At 35.5% G+C, this 27353-nt stretch overlaps 1 protein-coding gene and 1 long non-coding RNA gene across 6 annotated transcripts in view; both read left to right on the top strand.

The window, feature by feature from the left end:
- The first annotated feature begins 8395 nt into the window (after positions 1–8395).
- Positions 8396–9748, top strand: LOC132112109 (uncharacterized). 3 transcript variants are annotated; one of them, XR_009424894.1, is made up of 2 exons: positions 8396–8455; positions 9432–9748. It is a non-coding gene; the product is annotated as an uncharacterized LOC132112109 (long non-coding RNA). The 3 variants fall into 3 exon arrangements; XR_009424893.1 differs by lacking the exon at positions 8396–8455 and adding an exon at positions 8552–8771; XR_009424892.1 differs by lacking the exon at positions 8396–8455 and adding an exon at positions 8783–9340.
- A 3015-nt stretch (positions 9749–12763) lies between these two features.
- The window catches only part of LOC132111685 (unconventional myosin-VI-like), a 52917-nt gene continuing 38327 nt past the window's right edge, over positions 12764–27353 (top strand). For all 3 annotated transcript variants that reach the window (XR_009424839.1, XM_059519223.1, XM_059519224.1), the window contains exons 1-4: positions 12764–12859; positions 22091–22232; positions 26433–26502; positions 26616–26689. Coding sequence is in view for 2 of the 3 variants with exons in the window: in XM_059519223.1 (XP_059375206.1) it covers positions 22116–22232; positions 26433–26502; positions 26616–26689 (261 nt within the window). In the remaining variant the exon portion in view is untranslated. The remainder of the gene's footprint in view (positions 12860–22090; positions 22233–26432; positions 26503–26615; positions 26690–27353) is intronic.

Here is a 27353-nt window from a genome sequence, read left to right as displayed (position 1 = left end):
GATTTTGTCTATGCATTTCATAAAACTGCATATAATGTATGTCACTGCAATCAATCTGTGAAAAATATAGTTTAATTTTCAATTAAATTTTCATGTCAGAGAAAGACATTTTCAGTTGAGACAGCTAAAACATGCATTTTAGTCTGGGACTAGCTTAAGCCTTGTCTGTGAAACCGGGGATAGATTGACAACTAATATTTATATGCATTTTTGGTAAGTAGTCTGCTATAGTGTTATAAAGATCTCATTCATTTACAAGCTATTACAAATTTGTCTTGCTTTCTGGCCACATAAATATCATCAACTGCACCAAATGTCATGTTTTGCTAATTTTCTGCACCTGAACAAAATTCATGTTTTTTTTTTCTCCTTGAGCATGAGCTCCATATTCTCACTTTATCATTACTACTGTATATGCCATAAAAGCCTGAGGTATCAGATATGATGTTGTCAAAAGGTTCAATAAACTGTTTAATTTCAAATAATAATAAAATAAAAAATTGATTTTTGTGGCTATTAGTTAATGTGTTGGTCCTTACAGGGTTAAACTGTCTTATAGGCGCTAAACAACTTATTTCTTCTCATTGTCTAACAGATTTATTTATGGGTCAGAAGAAAACCACTTTTAAGAACTGTGGGCATGCATCTCTGAAAAAACAGCTTCTGTGAAAATATCGAATGAGAGATGAGGTTTAAAAATAATGAATATCTTGCAAAAGTAAAATATGCTCATACTATTGGATTCAGTTTAAAACTAGTGTCGTTTTTTTCCTAATGCAGTTTGGAAACATGATCCGTCATGTCAGAGTGAAAAATCCAACGGCCAGGAAGGCCCAGTCACCAGAAAGCCCAAAGACACAGAGACTAAACAGACTTACGCTCTACATTAGATGTTTTAAATTTGGAACGATGACCAAGACTTTCAGAAGAACTGACACTCTGACCGCCCAGTGCACAGTAAATATTAATTATAGGGTTAATGAATTCATAATGCATAATTCATATACTCAGATACCGTCACAATGAAAGTTTATACCACTGGTAAAAACACTGCAGTAATCCACAAGAAATAGTCACGACTCCAGTCCATCATTTATAATGAAGCGAAAAACTGCATGTCTAAGTTAAGTTGTTTTAACTTTAAATAGTCACTTCTGGCCAGTGATAGTCCATGATAATGCTTCCTCCAGTTTAAAGTCCCCTTTTGGCCTCTTACACTTAAATCCACCAACACATTTATTTAGAACTGTTTTAGACTGGTTTTTGCTTGTAATCGGTGCTTGATCTGTGTATATTTCTCCCCTGATTCAGACGAGGTGACTTTTTTTTTTTACCGGACAAATATATTATGGATAGGGGATTCATATATTGATATTAAAAACACCTTGACTGATTTGTTTCTTACAAACACAAGCATTTTGCTTCTCATTAATCGAAGGACTGGAGTTACTTACCTGTGGATTATTGTGATGTATTATTAGCTGTTTAGACTCTCATTCTGACGCACACAGAGCACACAGACTGAAGTAGTTTTATTTTAATTGTGGTGATTTTGGCTCACATTTAACAAAAACCCACCAATTCACTCAGTCATATTAACAAATTAGAATATGGTGACCTGCCAGTCAGCTAATCAACTCAAAACACCTGCAAAGGTTTCCTGAGCCTTCAAAATGGTCTCTCAGTTTGGTTCACTAGGCTACACAATCATGGGGAAGACTGCTGATCTGACAGTTGTCCAGAAGACAATCATTGACACCCTTCACAAGGAGGGTAAGCCAAAAACATTCATTGCCAAAGAAGCTGGTTGTTCATAGAGTGCTGTATCCAAGCATGTTAACAGAAAGTTGAGTAGAAGGAAAAAGTGTGGAAGAAAAAGATGCACCACCAACGGAGAGAACCTCAGCCTTATGAGGATTGTCAAGCAAAATCGATTCAAGAATTTGAGTGAACTTCACAAGGAATGGACTGAGGCTGGGGTCAAGGCATCAAGAGCCACCACACACAGACGTGTCAAGGAATTTGCTAAACCACAGATAACGTCAGAGGCATCTTACTTGGGCTAAGGAGAAGAAGAACTGGACTGTTGCCAAGTGGTCCAAAGTCCTCTTTTCAGATGAGAGCAAGTTTTGCATTTGATTTGGAAACCAAGGTCCTAGAGTCTGGAGGAAGGATGGAGAAGCTCATAGCCCAAGTTGCTTGAAGTCCAGTGTTAAGTTTCCACAGTCTGTATTGATTTGGGGTGCAATATCATCTGCAGGTGTTGGTCCATTGTGTTTTTTGAAAACTGCACCCGTTTACCAAGAAATTTTGGAGCACTTCATGCTTCCTTCTGCTGACCAGCTTTCTGAAGATGCTGATTTCATTTTCCAGCAGGATTTGGCATCTGCCCACACTGACAAAAGCACCAAAAGTTGGTTAAATGACCATGATGTTGGTATGCTTGACTGGCCAGCAAACTCACCAGTCCAGAACCCAATAGAGAATCTATGGGGTATTGTAAAAAGGAAAATGAGAAACAAGAGACAGCAGATAAGCTGAAGACCACTGTCAAAGAAACCTGGGCTTCCATACCACCTCAGCAGTGCCACAAACTGATCATCTCCATGCCATGCCGAATTGAGGCAGTAATTAAAGCAAAAGGAGCCCCTACCAAGTATTGAGTACATGTACAGTAAATTAACATACTTTCCAGAAGGCCAACAATTCACTAAATGTTTATTTTTTATTGGTTTTATGAAGTATTCTAATTTGTTGAGATAGTTAATTGGTGGGTTTTTTGTTAAATGTGAGCCAAAATCATCCCAATTAAAAAAGAACCAAATTCTTATACGACTTCAGTCTGTGTGCATTGAATTTATTTAATACATGAGATTCACAATTTGAGCCGAATTACTGAAATAAATGAACTTTTCCACAACACTTATTTAGACGCACCTGTATGTTAATATTACCTTTTTTCTTCCTTTTTACTGTCTGGATGAATGGAATCATCAGATTTGATGGGATGTGAATGGTGCACCAAGCAGAAGCTGCCAGCCCTGTTTCTTCAGACAACACCTGAGACGTGCCTTCATCTGCAGGTCCAGCTTGACATGTCTGAAGAGGATTCAAAAATGTGGTGTAAATGCGAGAGTGCATCGCAAATCCAAACTTTACAGCAGTCAATATATGATGAAGTGTGACGGATGTTCTTGCTTTGAGAGTTAAAACATGAAACGGTTTCTGTTGTGTCCTCAGATGAAAACAAGAAATAAGTTGTCCTTATCTTTGAGAATGAGCTCATGCTTGCAGAGCGAATCACACTTGAGGAAATATTCACAGAGATGGGCAAGTGTCATAATATCAGCTGTTTTCCAGTTAAGCTGTCATTAAAAGAAGCCAGTAACAGTTTGAAGACACATCAGTGTCCCCAGAAACAGGAAGTGGGTCATGATGGCATGCAGTTCAAATGTTTGTCATCTTCATGATGTCATCAAGTTCCAAACTTGTATTTTCTTTTGAGGAAAGTCATGTGGTTTCGAACTTCCTTGCATTAGTCAGTCGTAGATCAAATAAATGTAAACGACTATTTATAATATTTATTACACTTTCAGCATCAATCTCACGCTGAAGTTCAAGCGTGAGTGAGTTGGCAACCCTGCTTCCATTACTTTTCCTGTCCTGTCCCATTACTCCCATTTCCCTTTCCTTTTCTTTGTCTCTTTACATATACTTTCCTTTCCTTTTTCTGTTTTAATTTTTTTTTGTCCTTTGACTTTCTGGTTCCTTTTACTTTCCTATTTCTTTTTCCTTTTCCATTTCCTTTTTATTTCCTGTCCTTTTCCATTTCCTTTTCCCTGTTACTTCTTTAGCTTGTCAATTTTTCCTTTTCTTTAAATTCTTATTTCTTTTTACTTTCCTTTTTTCTTTTAATTCCCCTTTCTTTTCTTTCTTCCTTTTACAATCCTTTCCCTCTTCCTTTTTTGTTATCTTTCCCATTTCCTTGTCCATTTACTTCTACTTTCTCTTCCTCATACCTTTCCTTTTCCTTTCAGATTGCCACAGAATCAATAAAAAATTCCTTTATGAGCACCAGTTATATAATAGAGCAAAACAAACATCAGCTTTTAACATGTTTTTCAGTTGTTTAGCTCTTTCTCTCCTGATCCTCACTGATATGAAATTGCAGCCCTCAGTGTCTCAGACATAGAGCTTCCTTTATCGCTCCGACAGGATATCAAAAAGTCAGTTGTCTGGACTCAGTTATTGTGATATTATTATTATTATCTAGAAGAACTCTTCTCACCATCTCTTTGCAGACTGGTTGTGTACCCATCTCCTCCAGGGGGTATAACCATCTCAGAGGAGGACCTCGCCTGTCTTGAGGAAGGAGAATTCCTAAACGATGTGATCAGAGACTTCTAAGGGTTAAAGTTTTTGAAATTATGGCTGTCTACTTCACTATATTGGCACTTTAATGATGTAAATCTTGTTTTTTTGGCCAGGTATTTGGTCTGGGAGAAGCTGGAAAAGGAGGATACATCCAAGTACCACGTGTTCAGCTCTTTCTTCTTCAAGTGGTATTGCTGCTATATTCTTTATGACAACTCCAATAACAACGACAAGCAGTTCAAAACAATTGACAGCAAAAGACCAAGAAGCTGCGCTAGCTTAACGTTACACAACACACATAACGTTACACAAAATACTTATTGAACATGCTACAATTATTAATAATAATATTGACATGCGGTGAAAGTGAAGTTGTAGGGCGGGGTTCGCTGCTGTCATCGGCAGTGGCAGGTGGTGTTATTTCATCCGTGTCGTTTTGTTGTTGTTGCGATGTAGATGTTTGTGCGTTCTTGAGCCATTTTCTTATGTCCATGATGATTAAAAATGGACACTTATTTTTACGTTACCTAAAGCCCCGTCTCAGAAAGTCAGCTAACAAAATTTCTGAGCGGGAAGCACGCACGCAGGCAAAGTGGGCAATTAAAGAGACAGCTTCACCTTTTGCGTATCGCGATCACGAAAGGACAACTAGGGGAGACCAGGGACAGTTGTAACACTTTTTGCAATTTTTAGCAATACATCAAAAACCATTTTTACTGGAATAACCAATTTGTTATATTATAAACTTCAATCTGTCAGCTGCTGAAAAAATGTATTTAAGTGGGTTTATGAAATATGTACAGGTTGCAAAATTGATTTTAATACAGTCCCAGCCGGCAAATGACCAACCTTCAACGTTGAAATATGTTTGAAATAAGGTCAGTTGTTGTTTTAACGCTGAAACAACGTTGATACAATGTTTAAAGCTGAACGGTTGAAAAACAGTCTGCCCATGACCAACTTTCAACGTTGAAATATGTTTGAAATAAGGTCAGTTGTTGTTTTAATGCTGAAACAACGTTGATACAACAGTGAATCAACGTTACAATATCAACGTTGATCCAATTTGCAAAATCAAAAGGTAATTCAATGTAGATTCAACCATGGTACCAACGTTGTTTCAACCTTCAATCAACGTTGAAATGCCAGCTGGGGTCTCTCCACTGTTACAACCGTCCCAGTGTACAGGGACGGTTGTAACGCATGTCAGGGACGGTTGTAACATGTCTAAAATCTGCATAATGAATCAATCATATACTCAAAATAGAAAATATTATTTATCAGTCATGTTATTGTGACTATTCATTTCATGTTTTTAAGTAATGATTACCTTTTTCACACAAATAACACACAAAAAGAGGATGAAACTGTCAAATTATAATGCAAGAAAATTGTTTATTGGGTAGAACACCTCAAAAAAGGTTAAACATGAACTCAAACATTCTCAAAAACAGAGAGGGGGGGCTTGGTAGGCCTAGTCTGAGTCACAGTTGTGGCAAGTGTAAAAATGGAGTCCAGTACTTTAGAAAGTGTCTTTGATCCCTGGCTCCTCTTCTTGTGGAATCGGTGCAGGGTCACATGGAAAATGCCATATGATTTGGCCACTCCCCTGACTGACTTTCCCTGTCTGATTTCATCGGAAGCCTTTTCCAGCACAGGAAATGGGACTCCCCTGTCTGTCTTCCTCTTTCTGATATTTGGCATGCTGTCTATCACACTGACAATCTTTATATAAAAAAGATAATTACCTTAAAATGTGATTTGATGACATTTTACATTTAATTTGCAATGCACATTGTACATTTTACTTTTAATTTGCACATTGAAGGGAAACTATACAGTTTTTTTTAAGCTTGATTAGTTTTTAAAATATAAATGAAACTTGGTTGGTGATACTGGGACAGTTGTAACGGGGTGTTACAACCGTCCCAGTACCACCAAACATGTTTTCATCTCATGTGAGCTAGCTTGACTGCTAGTTTGACACTTGTTAGCCATTTCTATTTTTAGCTTACAAAACAGTGATTCTAATAATACTTGTTTGAATTCATAGACATTTGATCCTTAATGCATCCATGTATTTTAGCTGTGAGCTCAGTAGGTATATCTTTGTCTAGAGAAAAATCAATACGGCAACATCCGTAAATTAATGATGTTAATATATAAGGTTATTTTACCTTCACCATTGCCGCCATAAATTGGCTAACGTTAGGCTACATAACAGATAGCTAACTGTTGGCTAGCTGTCGAAGAAAATATGATTTCTTCGACAGCCAGCCGAAGAAATCAAAGTCGCTGCCATTACCATTGTAAGTAATATACATATGTAAAATATTCGCGCATTTTCCTTTTAAATTAGCTAACTAAAACTCTTTGTAACTCGTGTATTAACCGAGAGAGCCTTACCTCAAGTAGCAGCTGGTGTTATCGTCGATAACACGAGTAAGGAAGCCATGAAGCGGAAGTCAGAAATTGCCGTAAAGCAGACCCTCTGGCAGTGTGAAAATATGTGACGTCATCACATTTTTGAACGCTTTTTTAGAGCAGATAAGTGAACTTAAAAATGCAATTTTCAGCTGAGTGTATTATCTTAGCCCTCCCTTTCGAATACAACATTTAAATTACTAGACAAAAAATTATATCCTGAGAAAAGTGGGTTTTGAGGGGTATTTCGCCATAGACCTCCATTCATTCTGCACTCGCTCGCGAGCGCCCCCGCATGGATAGAGACTTGTTACTGCAACCAATCCAGAACCCGGAAGTAAGCAGAGAGTGCCAATTCTCTTCCTATTAGACATTCTCTGCCCTGGTCTCCCCTACAATGCATTAAACATGAAAGCATAACGAAATAATTTATTTAATATATATATATATATATATATATATTGTTTAATTTTATTAATTTATTTATTTTGTGTAGGCTATCCTATTATAGGCAAGAGTGTGAAATCCGTCTGTGTTTTATTTTCGGCAAAATCTTGTTTATGTGTGCTATTAATAATTTTTCATCTGAGGGTGCTTTCACTTTTATTTGAGGGTGCTTAGCACCCTCAAGCACCCCCGTAGAACCGGGCCTGCCATAACAAATACTTAATACAAGCTAATTTGTTTTCAGAGCATTTGAGCCATTTTTAAAAAAATTTTTTATCACAGTTGTTTTTTGTTTTGTTTTTTACATGTACATACAATGCACTGTAAGTCGCTTTGGATAAAAGCGTCTGCTCAATGCATAAAAAATGAAAATTGGACCACAAAACCGTATTAAGTGTACATTTTTCGAAATTTTGATTTATATATCATATGAAAGCTGAATAAATAAGCTTTCCATTGATGTATGGTTTATTCAGATCAGACAATATTTGTCCAAGATATAACTAAAAAACTTTGAAAATCTGGAATCTGATGGAGCAAAAAAAAAATCTAAATACTGAGAAAATCGCCTTTAAAGTTGCCCAAGTGAATTCTTAGCAATGCATATAACCAAAATATAAGTTTTGATATATTTACGGTAGGAAATTTACTAAATATCTTCATGGAACATGATCTTTACTTATTATCCTAATGATTTTTGGCATAAAAAATAGATAGATAGATCTTTTTGACCCACACAATATATTTTTGGCTATTGCTAAAAATACATCCCAGCATCTTAAGACAAGTTTTGTGGTCCATGGTCACACACACACACACACACACACACACACACACACACACACACACACACACACACACACATATATATATATATATATATTTACATTTTTTTTAAGTCTCATACTCACCATGACTGCTTTTATTTTATCAAAAAAAAAAAAAAACATTAAATAGGAAAACCTCTAGTTGTGAAATTTTATTACAATTAAAAATTATATTTCTATTAGAAATTAGAAATCTTTTGTAACATTATAAATGTCTTCATTGTCAATTTTAATTAATGTGATGCATTTATTTATTTTTTTGGAGGGATGAGTGAAAATTATTTTCTGTGATTATCTCTCATTATGCATGTTTTTCCCCCATAGACAACTTCAACCAGTGTTTCTGCTCCCTTTCAGATGATGAGGCTGAGGATGATGTTCAGGTAATGTGAGTAAATCACTTTCTAACTCTGTAACAGATCAGTGGAGAGTGAATTAACCCTTTATTTTTTTATTTTTTTAACAGACTGTCTAGAACAGATATGTCCTTAATAGTAAAAGTAATGTCTCTAAACAGTGAGTCAAGTTTTTTCCCTCCATGTTTTCCCTTTACCCGTCACTAGATGGCAGTAGCAAGTCAATGAAATGCTCCATTGTACTGAGTCACTGATGAACTGTCTGTGTTTGTAGACCATGCATACTCGTCATGGACTCCCTCGCCTGCACTGGAAGATCATCAGTGGTGCAGATACTCCAAGAGTAATTATCTTCTGTTTCAAGAGTTTGATTAGTTTTGCACCTGTGCATCGAGAGCACACATTTTCTCTTGTGCTTCTGTTTTCTGCATTTGGCAGCAAATGTCTCCAATTAATGTCAAATGTCTTTCTCAAGTGGGAGCAGCTCAGAAAGCCAAGTCCTTCACTGGACCGCATTCAAATCTCATTGGAGACGTTTGTATGCTAGAAAGAGTCATTTGTTTAAATAAATTCAAAGGACTCGTTGCTGACATAAAAATGAAAATCTGTCCACAAACAGAGCAAACCACATGCATGTTAGCTAGTGGCATATTTAAAATGGTGGAATTCACAATCAAATTATTCAATACTTCACAAATTAAAAAGATTTATGATCAATGAGCACAAGACAACATTGCCATCTTAGCAACATATTTTCTGTAAATCCTACTTACAAGAAGAATGAAAGGTCAGAATGGGCTCTGAACAGAGTTTTGGAAATGGAGTGATGAATGGAGTCCCCTCGTCCCACAACAGGATAACTAAACAGACAGTGGCATCTACCTTCTGCAGTATGTGGAGAGCTTCATCAAGGTATTTTGGTTAGCATCTGTTACTTTCTAATGTTTAGTTTGAACTTTTTTTTTCTTCTGTATTTAAAAACTGTTATTATTTATTGTTTCAGGACCCACCACAAACTTTCCTTTCCAACCTGAATAGAGGACAGTGAAGAAGAAGAGGAGGCAAATCAAACAACTCATTCTCAGGCTTCACAGACAGCAAAATGTTTTAAAATAGTTTTTTTTTTTACGTCTTATGGATCTTTCAATGTGACTACAACCTCAACCCCTTCCTACGGGATTTTTCATGGAAGGAAATTAAATTTGCATGTGTGAAAAATGAAATGTCATTTGCTTTGGAAATGGATCATTTGTTCTTGAAATCCAATCAAAAATTTAGCTATAAATAAAATCTATCAAAATAAAATGGCCAGATGCTGAATCCAAGTTCAAAAATCCATTTTTAAAAATTGTATTTGTTGGGGTGAAAGACTCACTTAAACCTGAATTGTGTCATTTCTGAACAGAATTGTAAGAATAACTCTTTTTCCAACAGGTTTCTCCAAACACTCTGCCTGCCACTGCATTAGTCCCGTCTCAAACCCAAATCTTTGTTTGAGCCAGTGTTGCTTTACTGTATTGGTTGAGATGCTCAAATAAACAGCGATTCTATGAATTCTTCAAGGAAATGAGTTTATAAATGGCTTATTTGTAGTGGTCTAAAAATGACTGAAAGTCATATTCAAGAGCCCTTGCTGTTTCTTCAAGCAATCCAAACATTAAGATTTCATTCTCATTCTCATTGAAGGCCCAAATAAGCACTCATAAAATGAAAAAATACATTTCTTCCCCCAGGAACACGGCTTATGCATATTCTAAACTCATTAGTTCTTCCGGACTTGCTTCTGTCTCTGCTGGAGGGCAGAATTTTTGCCTGTTCATGCCGATGATCAGTCTGGCGTCCTGCGCGATCAAGAAAGATGACCGTCTGCCTTCCAGTGCTCAAATTGAAATGCTTTATCTATTTCTGTGTTTCACCCTGGGCAAGAATTTATTGATGATAATGAACCACCTGATCCCTCAGCACTTCAGAGTATAATATTCAAGACTTTGGAAATCAAATGCAAAAAAATAAGAATACTTCGTTTAAAATATGTCGGTATGTTTAAATATAATGGTTACAATCCTTCTTCAAAGGGTTAATGTGCACACTGTAGCAAGTATGAGAACTATAAGCAAATTAACTAGATTAGTAGACCAGAAAGTTCATTAAATTCTTAGTTTAAAAGAAACGTCTCATAGCCTGTATCATTTGTTCAACTTTGAAACCTTGAAAACGAGCGCCTGTGACGCCTCACCTTCTTCCCATCTCTTGAGATAGCATCCCTGCTGTGTTCTCCATATGAGAAACTTCCTTTATCTCTTTAATTCTGAAGTGTTAGCGCTAATGAGACTCTTTGAGTGGATCACGCACTCGACGCTCAGTTATTACTTCAGTGCTTTGTGGAATCACCCATCTGCCAGTAGGCCAGCAACATATGAGCTGTAATTTAAGCTGAAATGTTTCTGAGGGATTGGTTACCACCGAGGGTATAAGGAGGGCAAACCCAAATACTCAATTTGCTGTTTGATTTGTGTTCATGATTGATAGTATTAATATCTTTAATAAAATAATTCATTTGTATTAATTAGAATTCATTTATTATCCCATATGAATAGTCCTAAATGTGTATATTAGTACTTTATGTATTTATTTATTTTCAGACAATGAAAATGATTTTCAGTGAAATATGTGTACAACTTCTGTTAAATTAGTAGGTATTTTAGTGCATGTTAACCATACGATTTTACAGTTCCACAATGTATAACTTGAGTCTAAATCTGCAATTTCTGGCTGAAATTGCAGATTTAGACTCAAGTTATACATTTTATTTTCATGTAACTGAAAAATAATAATAATAATAATAATAATAATAATAATAATAATAAAAACCTAGAATATCTTCCAGCTAGCATTACACTCCTCCTCACTTCAGGCTTTTTCATTAGAAACAACATCATTAAGATGAGTCCGTGTCTGGAAATCAAGCTGTTCTTCTCTTATACGTTCGCTTTCGTTGTGTTACTGGCATATGTGCTCTGGAGCACATTGTACGATTGTTTTTATCTCTGAGAGGCTCCTGGGAAATGCCAGAGTCAGTGTGGCATTAAATGTAATTAATGGTGTTTCTTTATGCTCACCAGACATGACTGTAAAACTCCTGTTTTAACCTGTTTTGAAACTTGTTTCTGAAGGAACTGATGTTTAATATCAATAAATGTTGGTATAGAAGATATTATTCTATAAAATCTTGTCAGATATTACAATATTTCATGGCTATATATGAGACTAACGCAAGCTTCTAGTTTAACTGTATAAACACCCTGAAGAACATTTCGAAGAAAAATATAAGTCTAGGTTTTTAAAGTAAAAACAGTTTTTCTCCTAGCTGTTTTGTTCAGACATTTGATACAGTGCCACGTAGTGAGTTATCATGTGTCCTAATTCGATTTACAAACACAGTCTGCTTTTCAGAGGTATTAGATTTCAACTCAGGAATACTTCTGTAAGTTTTGAATTACAAGCCACTAAAATATTAACGAGTCTCCAGTTTGTATTAGTTGCGCATCTTTTAGTAACCATGACAATCCAGTAGGCAACTCTTGACTTTCTCCTCATCATTCCTCAACAGACACTTTTTCATTTTCAACACGACTTCATATAAAAATAGAGTGTGACTTCTTCCTAGAATTTCATTTTACGATTTGATAATTGTTTTGATATTGGACCTGGTTCATATTTGTAGCCTGTTTTCCACTAGGAACGTGAGTTATACATTCTATAGTGTGCATATTTATAAAGCCCCTGTAGAGAAAAAATAGCTTTTTGTTCAGTCCCACAAAGATGAAATGTTTTTGTTTATTTATTTATTTTATAGAATGCTGAAGAAGCAACGTAATTTGTGTGAACAGAACTGATCAAATGAAAATTAAACATTTGTTTTGATTAAACTCATTCATTTGTAGCCTGTGTATTTACTCTTTTGTATAGACCTACTACACACTCGTGAAAAATAGTCATGGGCCATGGCTTATTATTTCCACGTTAAAACACATTGCTCTATTTTTATAGTAAACAAATGGTGTTGGCTGTGTGTGTTTTTGTGATTAGATGAGTGATATTTTAGTGATTAGATGTATGAAAATAGCTTCTGTGTCTCAACAACCTACCCTACCTATACAGTAAAGTTGCTGCTGCGCGTTCCCGTGACGACCAAGTCTGTGCACACGCCGTCCGTATGAAGCTGTATAGACAGTCAGCTCTCTGTGTTTTGAGACACAGCCTGTGTAGGTCACAGCTGTGTCACCACTGAGGTCGCTGTTATTCCTGTGGATTTCAGGCTGAAGTCGGACACACATATTTCACATCGAGGGAATCTGTCACCGCTAACCGGGATAATCTGTCGCTTCTGTGTCCGTAAAGGCAGCTTTTATTGCCGGACTTACAGATAATGTGAGTGACTTTAATTGCTCTATTTGGTGCGTGTCTTCTGTTTAGAGCAGCTAACATGTTAGAGGTTTGTTGTTAGGTCGTGTTTAATTGCTTTCACAGTGGCAAGCTAGCATGCTGCTAATGAACGAGTCCATATTATAAACAGTCGTCAGGTGAATTTCGAGCATCATTTGTTTTAGTAACAAGCAAAATTCTTTTTAAATACGCGATTCTAATTGTGACTTTTGTGTGGCAAATATTGCGTTTCATGTAGCTTCTTTTCTATCAGAGTTAGTTAAGTTATATCTATTAATAGTTTTGCATTCGGTTGGCTTTAGTTATATTATTTTGTCTTTCAATGAGTCAAAATTACTTTGTTTTGTTTTAATTAAGTATGTGACCAAAGTTTTCCAGAAAATGTGTAACGGCTGTATGTCAGGGAAACTCGATTGATTGTAAAGAGTTTAACTGTTGTGTTCTGAAGAGGTAAGTTAGGGTTATTTATTTGTGTTTCATATGAATGATGTACACCGTATTAGGTGACTGTAAACTTCAGTGTCTGCGCATGCGCGACTGCTCCGGTTAAATGTCTAACCTTTATAATCCCTCTTGTGTCATTCCACGAAATGTGTGTGAACACTGGCTTTATCAATGAAAAGCTTTTACTTTGTGCTATTATACAATGTTTTTACACTAAAGCAGAAAACAATGTATATATATATATATATATATATATATATATAAAATCTAAATTTTATTAATATTATATATAACTTTTTATTAATATGTATTAAGCAATTAATATCTAAACATGAGTGTATATTACACCCCAAATTAATGCTATAAAAAAACAGAAAAAATAGGACACAATGTAACTGTATCAAAATGAAGGAATTTTCAATATTTATTTATCTGTTTATTTATTTACAGTATTGTATTTTGAATTCTGAACTTTATTTCATTGTGTTTTAGGATTAACAGAAATGGCCATAAAATTACTGGATAATGTCCTGGCAGCAAATTACCAGTTCACTTTGGTTTAAATATATATATATAATATTAATAGATATTATATATATATAATTATTATTTTATAGTATTTTATTTTATAAATATTGTAAATAGGTTCTAAAATCTACACACACACACACACACACACACACACACACACACACATATACAGTATATATATTACTTATTTGATAAAGCAGCGATGAGCCAAAAATGTGGGGGAAATAAATCTGTGGTTGTCTATCACAGTAATAATGTTCTCACAGTTTTATTGTTATTCTTGTGGAAGAGACTGTATCTCAGCAAGGCTTGCATTGCCAAATATGCTTCGAAAGGACTTGTGTGTTCATTATCAGTGGATATTTAGATATTTTATTTAATTTTTAAATGTTTCATTTAATTTAATTTGAGTTTAAATTTCAATTTTTTGAAAAGTTAATTTTCTCTTTCATCTCCATATCACTTGTTTCAAAGTCTCTTCACTTTTGATGGTCATCTGCACAGAATATAGCCATAAAACATTTTTATTGTGTGTCTAATGCAGTGCTGTCATTGTGACGCATAATTATAAAGCTTTTATCAAAATGAAATGTTGTGTAAGCATATTATGATTAAGTTAATCTTAGATATTATATATATATAATTATTATTTTATAGTATTTTATTTTATAAATATTGTAAATAGGTTCTAAAATCTACACACACACACACACACACACACACACACACACACACACATATACAGTATATATATATATATATATATATATATATAGAGAGAGAGAGAGAGAGAGAGAAGGAAAAAGAGAGAAAGAGAGAAAAAGAGAAAGCGAGAGATTATTTAAACATTTTAAAATGGAGAAGGAATCTGTTTCATGGAATGACCCTGATAAGAAAAAAACACTCACTCACTCACAGCTGCCCTGTATTTATAATTACATCTTTGTACAAAGAAGAAATGTTCTCCCATCCCTGCTGAGGTCACACAATTATGCAAAATGTATTTTAACGGATCATCAAAGCAATGGCTTTCAAAAATTGTGCATAATTTGAATAATGAAGTTTGAAAAGCATAGGCCTAGTTACCAACTACAAACCTGCACACCAACTAGTAACATTTGGCTTGATTTTATTTTATTTTTTCAGTTCTTGCATATTAGTACACTCATTTGAATATTTATAGAACCCAGCAGAAGCACAGTAAAATGTTGACTTTGGAAGTCCCAACGACACTGGCCTCTTTGCATCCTGTTGCGTCCTGTTTTCCATATCCTCTGAGTCTGGCTATAAAGAGAGCAGGAGCAGAGGAAGAAGGGGAAGGGATACTGTACAGTATGTGTGGTATGGGAAACTCGCAGCCCTTTGACCCCGAGCCATTGCCAATGACAACGTCTGTACTGCTGTCATAATTATGTGCAATTACACTTCTCTATGATTGTCTCACTGCAAACATGAAGCTTCAGATAGATAGATGTTTATTTGATAAAGCAGCGATGAGCCAAAAATGTGGGGGAAATAAATCTGTGGTTGTCTATCACAGTAATAATGTTCTCACAGTTTTATTGTTATTCTTGTGGAAGAGACTGTATCTCAGCCAGGCTTGCATTGCCAAATATGCTTCGAAAGGACTTGTGTGTTCATTATCAGTGGATATTTAGATATTTTATTTAATTTTTAAATGTTTCATTTAATTTAATTTGAGTTTAAATTTCAATTTTTTGAAAAGTTAATTTTCTCTTTCATCTCCATATCACTTGTTTCAAAGTCTCTTCACTTTTGATGGTCATCTGCACAGAATATAGCCATAAAACATTTTTATTGTGTGTCTAATGCAGTGCTGTCATTGTGACGCATAATTATAAAGCTTTTATCAAAATGAAATGTTGTGTAAGCATATTATGATTAAGTTAATCTTATAACAGATATAAGAATTGATAATGAAGAAGATTAACCTTTAAAGGTTACTCACAGTTGTTATTATTATTATTATTTGTTTTTGTTTTTAAACATTGCACTTCCTTCTTTGTGACCGGTTCTTATTAAATCATTAAAAATTCAAGTGAAGGGCATGGTGCCACATGAACTTTGGTCTCATTTTGTCTTTGAGTACTTCCACTTGATCACTCAAATTTGGGTCACATCTGATTAATAGCATGCTACCATATATACGAGTGAATGGCACACATTTACTTCTGAGCATATAATGAGGTAAGTTAGCATGCTTGACAATTGATAATTGTGCTGTGGTGAACTCTTGGGACTGGGCCATCGTCAGAGTGCCAGAGAGAATAGGAAATGTTGTCCTGGACCAGACCTGGAGCAGTTGTTGCGTTCATCCTCTCTCGCACAGGTAGGGCTGGGTAGTTCTATACTTTTTAGCATCGACCCAGTTTGCCTATATACCATTGAGTATTGAAAAATGTATTGCCGTTTGGTACCAAATTTCAATAACCTAAGGGGTTAATTGTTAAAGGTTTTTATTTAATGAAAAAATGCCTAATGAAATGAAATATAAGTCCCAGTGTGCATAATATCCATCCTAAATTCTATGTGATATTAGTAATTTTCAATACTATTTAGGGCAGACAGGCTGGATAGTATACACATTGGGACGCAGGGAAAGTGTTCATCTGAATGGGCCGTTGAATCACTGGCTCACTTGATTCGTTTAAAAACTGATTCATTTAAGAAATGAAACACTGTGTTACTATGCACTGTTGTATAAAATTAATAGCACATCAGAAAAGTACATTGCTTGTGAAATGAATATAAAAACATAAAAAATCATATATGGGTGTTTTTTTTCTTTAATTGTTTGAATTATAAGGTTATTTTACCTGTATTCTAATAGGCCTCATCGTGCAGTGAATGCTTTGGACTCTCAAGACGTGTTATTGTTTTGTTTTTCAAGGTCGATGTCAGCTCTCCTATCATCTCTCAATCCCTCACAGTTACAAATACAGCACAATCACATGTCAGGAGAATGCTTTCAAATTCCAATGAAGAAAAAATCATAAGTTTTCTGTTGTCTTCTTTTTAAAGAAATTCAAAAGTTGCGCTTGAACCATTTTGAGCATAAAAATGATGAAAAATTGCTTGCGCTTGTTACATAATCGAGTTCTGTTTGGCCAGCTGTTATTCATGAATTAACTTAAATTAATAATTGTAACATTTAATTTGCATGATAACTTTTACATAATACACATTATTAATCCAAAGGGGATGGTAAGGGAGGATGGTGGTTTTACTGAAGGGATGCTTTTTGTCATTATTCTCCAGCAGAGGGATGCCATCCCCCATTTCCCCCCCTCAATTCAAGCCCTGCTCATCAGTAAATCAGTGGAAAATAGTTAGAAATTATGATTCTAAGTTATGCGTTTTGAAACGGAAGTTTAGCCTTAAAGATGTGGAAACTGAAAACTATTTGAAGTGTATTTAAGCTATTTGCACTGATTTATTTTGTTCATTTGTGCAGTGGCTCAGGAGATCAGTCTTCAATTCTGTAAAAACGCGAAAAACTTAGTCTCAACAAGCTGAAAAAGTTATTTTGAGGTAATGTAGTCTTTTCATAAAATTGATATCGAAAAAAGTATCGTTCAGGAACCAATATCGATATCAAACGTTTTTGAAGGATACCAAGCCCTACGCACAACAGACGTCTTTGACATAATGTCAGTGCTGTACTCTTACCAGGTATAATAATGCCCTTGTTATTAGCCATTATTGCTTTTGTAGATTTTGACAGCAGTTCAGTTACAGGTCATGCAGTCTTCAGTCTAGAGCTGAAACAACTAATCGATTTAATCTATTAAAATCGATTATTAAAATAGTTGTCAACTAATTTAGTCATCGATTAGTTGCTAAACAACTTTTATTTGCCGTAAGCGGCTCATTTTGTGCATATTTTAAATCTGCGATGACCAAAGTGTGGCAGTAATGAGCCGCCGCAGGTTTTATTCAGCCAGTACAGCAGGAGAAGTAGCGAATAGCCAATAGCTGGCCTCGTTTTATGTCACGTGCTTCCCGAACTGCGTCTGCAGCAGCGAGATGGTGGAGACACACGGCAGTGGAGTAAGCTTGAGAAAGAAAAAGAAAGAAAAAGAAAAAAGCGGAAGATAACACTAATCGAACTTGATTTTTTCAAGTTTCAATGTAAAAAAAAAGTACATTTTTGTGATGGTGATGACGTCGGTATGAATTTAAACAAATGAGCATATCGTGACGTCACTGACTGGGTCTTCAACCCGTGCCTTCGGGCGCATAATTGCAAACCTCATTTTGATGCAGGCTATATAGACCACAAACAAATTTAAATCTTTGTCAAAAACATGTTTATTGCATGAATTTCAGGTGAGAAAAAAAATGAGGTACTGTTTTACTTGCATCCACCGCTACGTATCAATGCAACCTACAAATGAGAGAACGTTTACTTTTCTTTCTTAGGTTGTCACTTTTGTGAAAAAAATCCTGTTTGATTTAAGTGACGAGTGTTCATTGAATCGATTGTAAAATCGATTTTGCATGTCTAAAGTTTTATACGGCAAATAACACCAAATATAGGTAAATCCACGGACAACAGGCAGGAGGAATGTAAAGATTCAATCTATTGGTAAAGACCAATATTTCTGATGATTTATTGGCGTGAAGTTACGTGCAAAATGACAAACAGAAGCAGAGTGGACTGCCATAATGCAAAACATTTACTGCAGGCTTCAACATGGCTGTGTTTACGATTAAATTTCAACAACAACAAAAAAAAAATTGCATAGGTGATTTTTTTAGGCTATCAAAAAAAATATTTTTTCGAATATTCGTCGAATTTAAAATAAAAATCCACATTAGAATGCTCATATGAATTTTGGGTGTGCATTAAGGAAGCTGCCTTATGAGCCCCGGTACTTCAGTCCGTGTTCCAGTCCACCTCGCCGCGCGCACAGCTGTGTCTACACAACGTTCAAAGGCGGACGAGCTCGACACGCACTATCTGCTTTCTCATCTTTCACCTCGTGTACGTGCACGAGATGCGATGACAATATATGTGGCATTGCATTATAAGGTTATGTTAGCCTATCCAGTTGAAGCCACTTAAAAAAAAAAAATCAATGTGGAGAAGATCTTGTTTACATCATAACTGAAACCAAGCCGTTCACACAGAACGCATATTTCGCGCATCTCATGTTTTTAAATGGAAAAAATGTATCCTGTGTGACTGGTTTTCCGCCCTTTTTATTTATTTAACAATGCATGCATACATGATGCTGTTTTGTTTATCGTTCTTTAAGCAACGTAATTAATAATAATTGGATCATAAACATTATTTTAAATATTATGTTTTTTTCACAGTCATGTATTCTAATGCTTTGAATAAATATGCAGTAATATTTTGCTCGATGCGCTATCTTGAGCCTCAGAAGAGAAGCAAAAAGCTTTTCTTCACCCTAACTGAAATTATGCATTTAAAATTCGAACACAATTCGAATTTTGATCATATTTAAGTTAAAAATTCGAATTTAGTTTTTTCAGCTATTTTGACAGCCCTAGGCGTTTCAAGCCCGAAACTGTATGAGACTGAATACCGGCTGAATTCACATTTCTGTTGTAAAAAAAGAGAAACATTGTGCAGAAATATTATTTGCTGTTATGCGTGTTTGTCCGAAGCTGCAGTTGCTGTGTGACGCCTGTAAAAAAAAAAAAAAAAAAAAAAAAACCTGGACGCGCTCCGAGAAAAGGTCGTTAAAATCATTTTCTTATTTTCGTTGCTTGAATCGTGCAATAGATTTTCGAACATAAAGTGACAGTCGACACGGTCACGGTTTTAGACTAGAAAGGAGAAGGGATGGGAAAAGATCTGGGCACAGTTTTTCCAGAACTTTGTGCCAAGTTAAAGAGGTGTCGAGCTGTTTTAATTATTTTTTTTAGATGTATTATGGTGCCCGAACCCATATGACTTTGAACAGTGACCGCGAACATTTAGTTTACTGCAGCCGCAGCCATCATTACCAAGCGCGAACCGTTGACTCTGACAGTGATTGAGAGCATGAGACGAAGCGAACGCACAGGCCACAGTGTGACATCCGTGTAAACACAGATGACATCAAGGTTTTTTTTTTAATTGAAGAAGATAGCCTTCATTTGTATGTAGGCCAAGGTAATTTATATATTTACAATACTTACTTAAATATAATTAATAGTATTTTATTGCGTTTGTATTAGTTGTTTGAAGAGTAAAAAAATAATTGGTCGGTCTTAACGCAAATTTACAATCGGCAAGTCGGTCGGACTAAAAGCAAAAAAAAAATTATAATTGAGTCGGTGCTAAATTGACAGGGTCGGTCGGGTTACGGCAAACAAGAATATTTTTAAGGATGGCCTCAGTTTGTCGTTTACCAGTTCATAATTCAGTCTTGCAGCCTAATTATGATTGAATGAGAGAGGTAGGCTAAATGTTTAAATGTATTTGAAATGCACTTTTTTCACACAGCAAGTTTTTTGTGTGTGTAATTTTTTTTTTTTTCTGGACAACCTTCTGATGGATTTTACTTTAAAATGTGAGCTCCATTCAGGTTTCATGCCACTGGCACTTTATTCGAAGGATTGTTTACAATTTCACAGCATAAGCTATAAAGCTGTTTCCTAGGTATAAGTTGTGTGTTTACAGGAAAAAAATAATGAAATGCAATGTACTGCAAATTTATTCTGTGTTATTCTTATTCTTCGTGAATAACATTCCTTAATAAGCTTTGTTCGGGATGTTAAACTACTTTAGGGGCCCTAAGGACTGCCATGGTGAAAATATTCTTTGAAATCTTGTGAGTATGGGTCAGTGTTTTGATTGCAGAAGAGTTTGAAAAAGAATTACTCATAATAAAACAAAACTCCAGGTATATTTTTGATGAGGATATGACAATGCAAAATGGTTAAAATCTTTAAAAGTCTATGTTGAATGATAAAGACCCTTCGTTAATAATTTAATTGGAAAAAATGGGCAAAACTAAAATATAAGTACATAAAGATTAATCGATTAATCATAAAAATAATCGACAGATTAATCGATTATCAAAATAATCGTTAGTTGCAGCCCTACTTCAGTCCTCAGTGGATCTCATGGATCTTAACGGATGTCATTCAGTGTTTCAGATAAATCACCTGATCTTAATAGGGAATTATATTGAACACTGTAAGAAGTCAATGGTTTATGGTAGGATCAGAAAGAGATCAGATAGGGCCACCAACTGTTCTCTCAAGAGGAGAGACAGTGCAGATAAAGATGGCTCAGAGAGCAATCCACTATTACAGGATAAGCCCATACCTGAAGGGGAATAACAAGATCAACGAAAAAAACATATGGAGCAATAAACAAGGAGACTAAAATAGAACTGTTTTTGAAATGACCAGTCCTTGACAAGACATTTGTCTGAGAATGGCCTAATTTTCCAAAACGTCATTAGACTGCATGAAAGAAGACATTTCCCCTTTCATAATAATGTGAGACCAGTCAGACTAGGGATGCTCAATTTCGGCTGATTCCGATGATGTTCAGATAATATTGTGCTTCCCTAAACCAGACCATAGAACTTTTGCTAAGGCATGCATCACAGTTAACATTGTTCATGATTTTCGAATCACAGATGATTAAAAAAAAGAATACAATTCCCATACACTCCCTATGTACTTGTTAAAGAAAGAATAAAGTCATATGTGGCATGAATAACCAGATGCATTTCCAATCGATTGAAATTGGTCTTGTAAATGTCTCAAAGTTTAACGTTTGAGTGATCAGATTGCTGTCCTTCTCGCATCCTGGAGGGTGTTTACACTTGGTATATTCATGATTCAGTAGACATCTGATCAGTAAAGATGCACGAAGTGATGAAATCTAAGTACCCTAGCAATTTCTTACCAAGATTTCTTTACAAACATATTGATGGTTATTTATTTTCTGTGGACATATACACTATTTATTCATTTATTTTACCATGGTAAATAAGTTAGAGGGTGACAGCTGCTTCATGGCCAATTTAAAAGTTGTGCTCATCTGCCATAGGGAGCAAAAATATGAAAATCTTATATATATTTGGGAGATCGTGGAAATGTGTCTTACAAATGCCATTGCAACCAGAGGACACTAGGAAGGGTCTTGCAACCTCCAAGGACTCGCTAACAATTCTCTGGCAACCACACATTAAGGCAGCCAGAAATGCATCACAGCTCACATTGTCTTCACATGTGTCTGTCTTCCAGAGCTGCGGTGTAGCTACGGGGTGCAATGGAGGATGGGAAGCCTGTGTGGGCGCCTCACCCAACTGACGGGTTCCAGCTGGGCATGATAGTGGATATCGGTGCGGATGCCCTCACCATAGAACCTCTCAATCAGAGAGGAAAGGTAAGACGTCAACTTTACTGCCCTTGAAATCCATCCTGTTAGCATTTAAAAAGTGACCAAGCAGGTGGCACCCATTGATTTTATCCATTGGTTTAAAGTGAAAAAAAAAAAGTGACGTGACATTCAGCCAAGTATGGTGACCCATACTCAGAATTCGTGCTCTGCATTTAACCCATCTGAAGTGCACACACACAGCAGTGAACACACACAAACACACTGTGAACACACACCCGGAGCACTGGGCAGCCATTTATGCTGTGGCGCCCAGGGAGCAGTTGGGGGTTCGGTGCCTTGCTCAAGGGCACCTAAGTCGTGGTATTGAAGTTTTACACATTATTGTGCCTCATACGAGGGAAACCTTAGCTTAGTTGCCAAGCACCTTTGATGTTCTGTCCCTCCACTGAGACCAGGGCACCGCAGGTGATCATGTGATCAGCTTTTCTGCTGACGTGTTGAGTTTTACCCACCACACGTTTGATTAACTTCATGATGTGTATAAAAGGCCTTCAGGTATCTGAGCAATAAGTAAAATGTGAGAACATGTGTATGTGGAATAGTGCTGTGCCATGTAAGGGTGTCACTTGCAGGGGATTTGAATAAGTAATGAGCTCTACCTGCTGCAGGTGTGCGAATCACGTTACACTCAGTGTAGGTTCATTAGACTAAAAAAGCCACCTGTGTTTCAGCTGCTTACACGCTCCCTTAGAGACTGTAGCACTGGGTGTATGATTTCTGAAAATAAAAAACTTGACAAAAGCGACTTATGAGGACATTCTCACAAGGAAAATTTTATAAATAATGTAATAAATGGGGGCGTGCAATACTGACAAAAAAGAGATCTTTATATTTTCTGGAATTTTATTTATAAGAATAATTATACAATATTTTGCTGAGTGTGTTGTTGTGCTGACATGTTTAGGACTACAGTTACATTAAATGCATAAATAATGTTTAGCTATTTGAAATAATAATAATAAAAAAACTAATGAAAAGATACTTTAAATGTGAAATTAAAACCGCCAGGAGGTCATTCAACAACTTTTTGCCACATTTTGCGACACATGGCAGTGGTCAACCGTTTGACGGGAAATAAGAGCATGGCTTCAACAACGCCGTTGTCTGTTTGCACGTACACCATGACAAATAATTAACTGCACTTATACTTAATTAACTGCATTAAACTTTGCCATTAATATGCAATTAATTGATCTATGTACTAAAATGGAAAAATGAAAGGAATATTCTAAAAACCTCTCATGTAAACACCTTAATCGTAATATTGTCTTATTCAGAATAAGGTAAATAATCAGATTACTGCTGTCCATGTAAATGTAGTCACTGTTAATAAGTGAGTCATTACGATTGAACCAAATAATTTAAACAGTTGATTCATTCAGGAAGGAAACATGTTATGTTGTTAAGAGACACAAAACAGTGCTGTGGTTCTGTTTGTAAGTATTTTTGATGGTGAAAATTGATCAAAAACAGACAATATGGTGTCTAAAATCTTTGTATGATATTGACTATATAAAATTATATATTCTTGATGTGATGTCCATTTTTTTATGCATCTAATCTATTAATTTATTAAAAAATTTGTAAAAAATGCAATTCATACTGTACATTCAATGACTCAATAAAAATATGCTTCAGTTATGATCAGCATGTTTTTGGTTTTCTGAATCAAGGGGTTCCTGAAATAACATCTTATAAGTAATATTAACTATTAATTAATTTTGTATAATTTTATAATTCTTATAAAAAACTTACTCATTAAAGATTGCATTGAAGACAAAGTTAAAAAAGAAAAAAATGTAAGGAAAGACTTGATTTTGACGGCTGACGACTTGACGGCTGTAGGTCTGGAATCCATGGCAGCTTTTATTGGCTAAGGTCCGCCCATAAGGGCGTTTGACCAACATGTCAAACAGCCAATCACTGTTTCATTTCAGCGTCACATTTCGGGGCGTGGAAATGACGCCACAATTGGTGGTGAGGTTGCAAAGGGATCTCATTATAATATTATCACCCCTTAATCTGTAAGTTTCCACCGATGGTGCCGTTATTGTGTTTTAAACAGCAACAATGGTGTACCATCTCTAATGCCGTTGAGAAAGTTTGAGCAAAACATACTAACTGTTCTGCCTTTGTCTGCACAGGCAAGCACAGAACACTAATAAGATCTAAAATAAATATGCAATTTATTTCCCAGAAGTTTACCGTCATAGACATAACCAACTGTTTTTGTAACTCGTGTGTTTTTAACGTAAACTTATCTGTGAACGAGAATTTGATTTAGTACTCAAATGCTGTAACAGCCGCTTTCTGTCCGTCTGCTTCGAATGTGTGTTCTCAGAAAACCTTATATCAGAAGTTTAAACTCATTTGGTTTAAAACGTATGATTTTAGCATGATAAACATGGTAATCAGAACCATAACAGATGTTTTTAGCAGGTCCCAGCTGCAATGGCACATATTCTGGTAAATGGGGTGGGGGGAGCAGCTCATTTGCATTTAAAGAGACAGGCCCTTTTCTGTTTCCACTCAAAATAGGCATTTTCAAAATGATATAATATATAATCTGTGGAGTATTTTGAGCTGGAATTTCACTGATACATTCTGGGGACTCTAGAGACTTAAATTACTATTTATTACTTAAATTACTATTAAATGACTTTAAATATTTCACATAGGTTTGAGAATCCAGTATAAGCGCTCATCGTCACCGTTGTAACATGAAGGCTTTTTTCTTTCGTGAGTGGGTTTGGTGTCACGGTATCTTTGTTTGCAGGCAGAATGTTCAAGAACACGCCACACACTTCTCCCGGAAATCCTGTATAATTCAATGACGTCTTCAAAACTCCTGAAGTGTTTCCACTGCTGTGTACTATATGCATCATATGTTCAGCCAGCGGTCCATGGGAGTGAGTCTGAGGCTGAGACTAGTGCACAGGGGATGGAAAGTTGTTTTGATGAAAGATTACAGGGACACATGATTTAAAAAAAATAAATAATTACAAAAACAGGAAATATGTGAACACTGACACATCATTCATAGTAAACAATGCAATATTCCATAAAAAATAAGATTAGTCCATTTTGATTTGATGCACAGAAATGATATCATAGGACGTCTGCAAATCCTTAAGACTATTTGTCAAGTCGGCAAGTAAGTCAAGTTAAGTCAAGTCAATATTATATCAGTTATATCATAATAACTGTATAAATAATATATCAGAAAATATCATTTTTATTTGACATTCTCATGACAAAGTCAGTTCAAGTTTTAAAATGTTGTGTAGTGCAACTCCTCAAAAACGTATGAAAAATAAATAATAGATTAATTATTGTATAATTATTAAAATAATTTTCTTAATTAATAAATGATAATATTTGTTATTTATTATTATTCGTTTTTTTACCCTAAATTTAATAACTTTTTAATATATTTTAGATCCAATTTAGGAAACCAACATGAATCATACAAAGAGTAAATTTCTAAGAACTGTAAGAAGCTACGGATTGTTTGGATCCGTGACTATTATTTGTCAGTGGCACGTTAGCTTTTTTTAAATAAAGATAACAATGTGTGAGATTTTATAGAAAGGTTGTGTGTGTTTTTTAGGCCAAAGAGGTAGATGATAACCATTACATTGAGACATATAATAACTTTCCTAATGTAAATGGCTTGTATAAAAGTGTAGGAGTGGAATAATGTAAAGCAGGGATGAGATGAGTTTTTTGAGAAAGGTCAGCCTGTCTCATCTCGCTCTGAATAACACACTGGTGTGATGGGCAGTTCTGGAATGTCTTATAATGTGTCATGTAATGGATTTCGCAGCTTATGTTCTTACCTTTCACATTAACATGACTTTACTGTTTCTTCTCTGCATTAAGGGCACCATTAGACATGATCAATCATGGCTGACCTAGCACCGTTCTTCATTGTCATTTGAGCGGTCGTAATGTATGAAGACCTTGAGTTTTTATAGCTTTACACTTCTCTAAAAGTAACCAGACAGAGTCGGAATTGAGAGGACAAACTGCTGCCATTCTTTACTTTTTTTTTTAAATGGTGTGTGCTTTTAATAATATGGATAAATAGTGAAAAAGGTTAATGCAGGCAGTTATTGATAGGCCAGGGTTTTCATTTGGCCAGAGGTCAAAGAGTTGACAATGCTCATTTTGACTTCTTTGCAGACATTCCTGGCACCCATCAGTCAAGTCTTTCCTGCTGAGGACGATGTGAACAAACATGTTGAAGACAATTGTAAGTATAGTTGTAACTGTATCATCTTAAATAGTTAATCTTATGATGTTCAATGATATTCTCATATTTACTTGGGATATATATTACTTACATGTTTACATATTTACTTCCAGGTTCTCTTATGTATTTAAATGAGGGCACTCTTCTAAACAACATCCGTGTTCGTTACAGCAAAGACTTGATCTATGTAAGTTAAATTCCTGTTTTGAATTCTTGTTTTCCATCATTTCTGTGCCCTTTTCCAAAACTATGCATATACACAAATACTTGGCCAACTCATAACATAAGCAACTCCAATTGGACCGATTTAGGGTGTGGACGCATTAGCAAAATTTTGCAGAGAAAAGAGGTCCATTATTTATTGTCAATAGTGTAGTGATGCATGAAGATCTGCTCACACAGAAGTTTTTCAAACCAAGTAAAATTGTAATTGATTTTCACCATAGGGAAACAGATGTTTAACAATTACTTATAAACCCTTGAAAACAGATTTACTGTGAGCTTCGAGGATGTAAATCAATAGTATATGATTTCGTTGAATCCTTCAGCCCGCATTATTTCAACCTGTTTTTCAATCGTGTTTAGCAGAGGAGTTCCTAATAGAAAAGCTACATTACCCATGATTCTGTAAAGAGCAAATAATGCTAAAAGATCTCTGCACTGATTGCTCATACTGTAGCTGGCTGGCTTGTGACTTTTTAAAAATCTCTATGGGGAAAAAATACTTCCAGATCCAACTTCACAGAAAAGGTGAAGATTGAAAAGTCTTCACTCATGCTCTAGTGCCGTCCCCTCATTTTCCATTGGTTGGATGAACAGATAATCCCGCCCTAAGTTCACACCACTGTTGG

This window comes from Carassius carassius, chromosome 31 (genome assembly GCF_963082965.1).
Source record: "Carassius carassius chromosome 31, fCarCar2.1, whole genome shotgun sequence".
Lineage (NCBI taxonomy): Eukaryota > Metazoa > Chordata > Actinopteri > Cypriniformes > Cyprinidae > Carassius > Carassius carassius.
The sequence above is the reverse complement of the archived record's forward strand: the minus strand, read 5'-3'. Positions and strand labels throughout refer to the sequence as shown.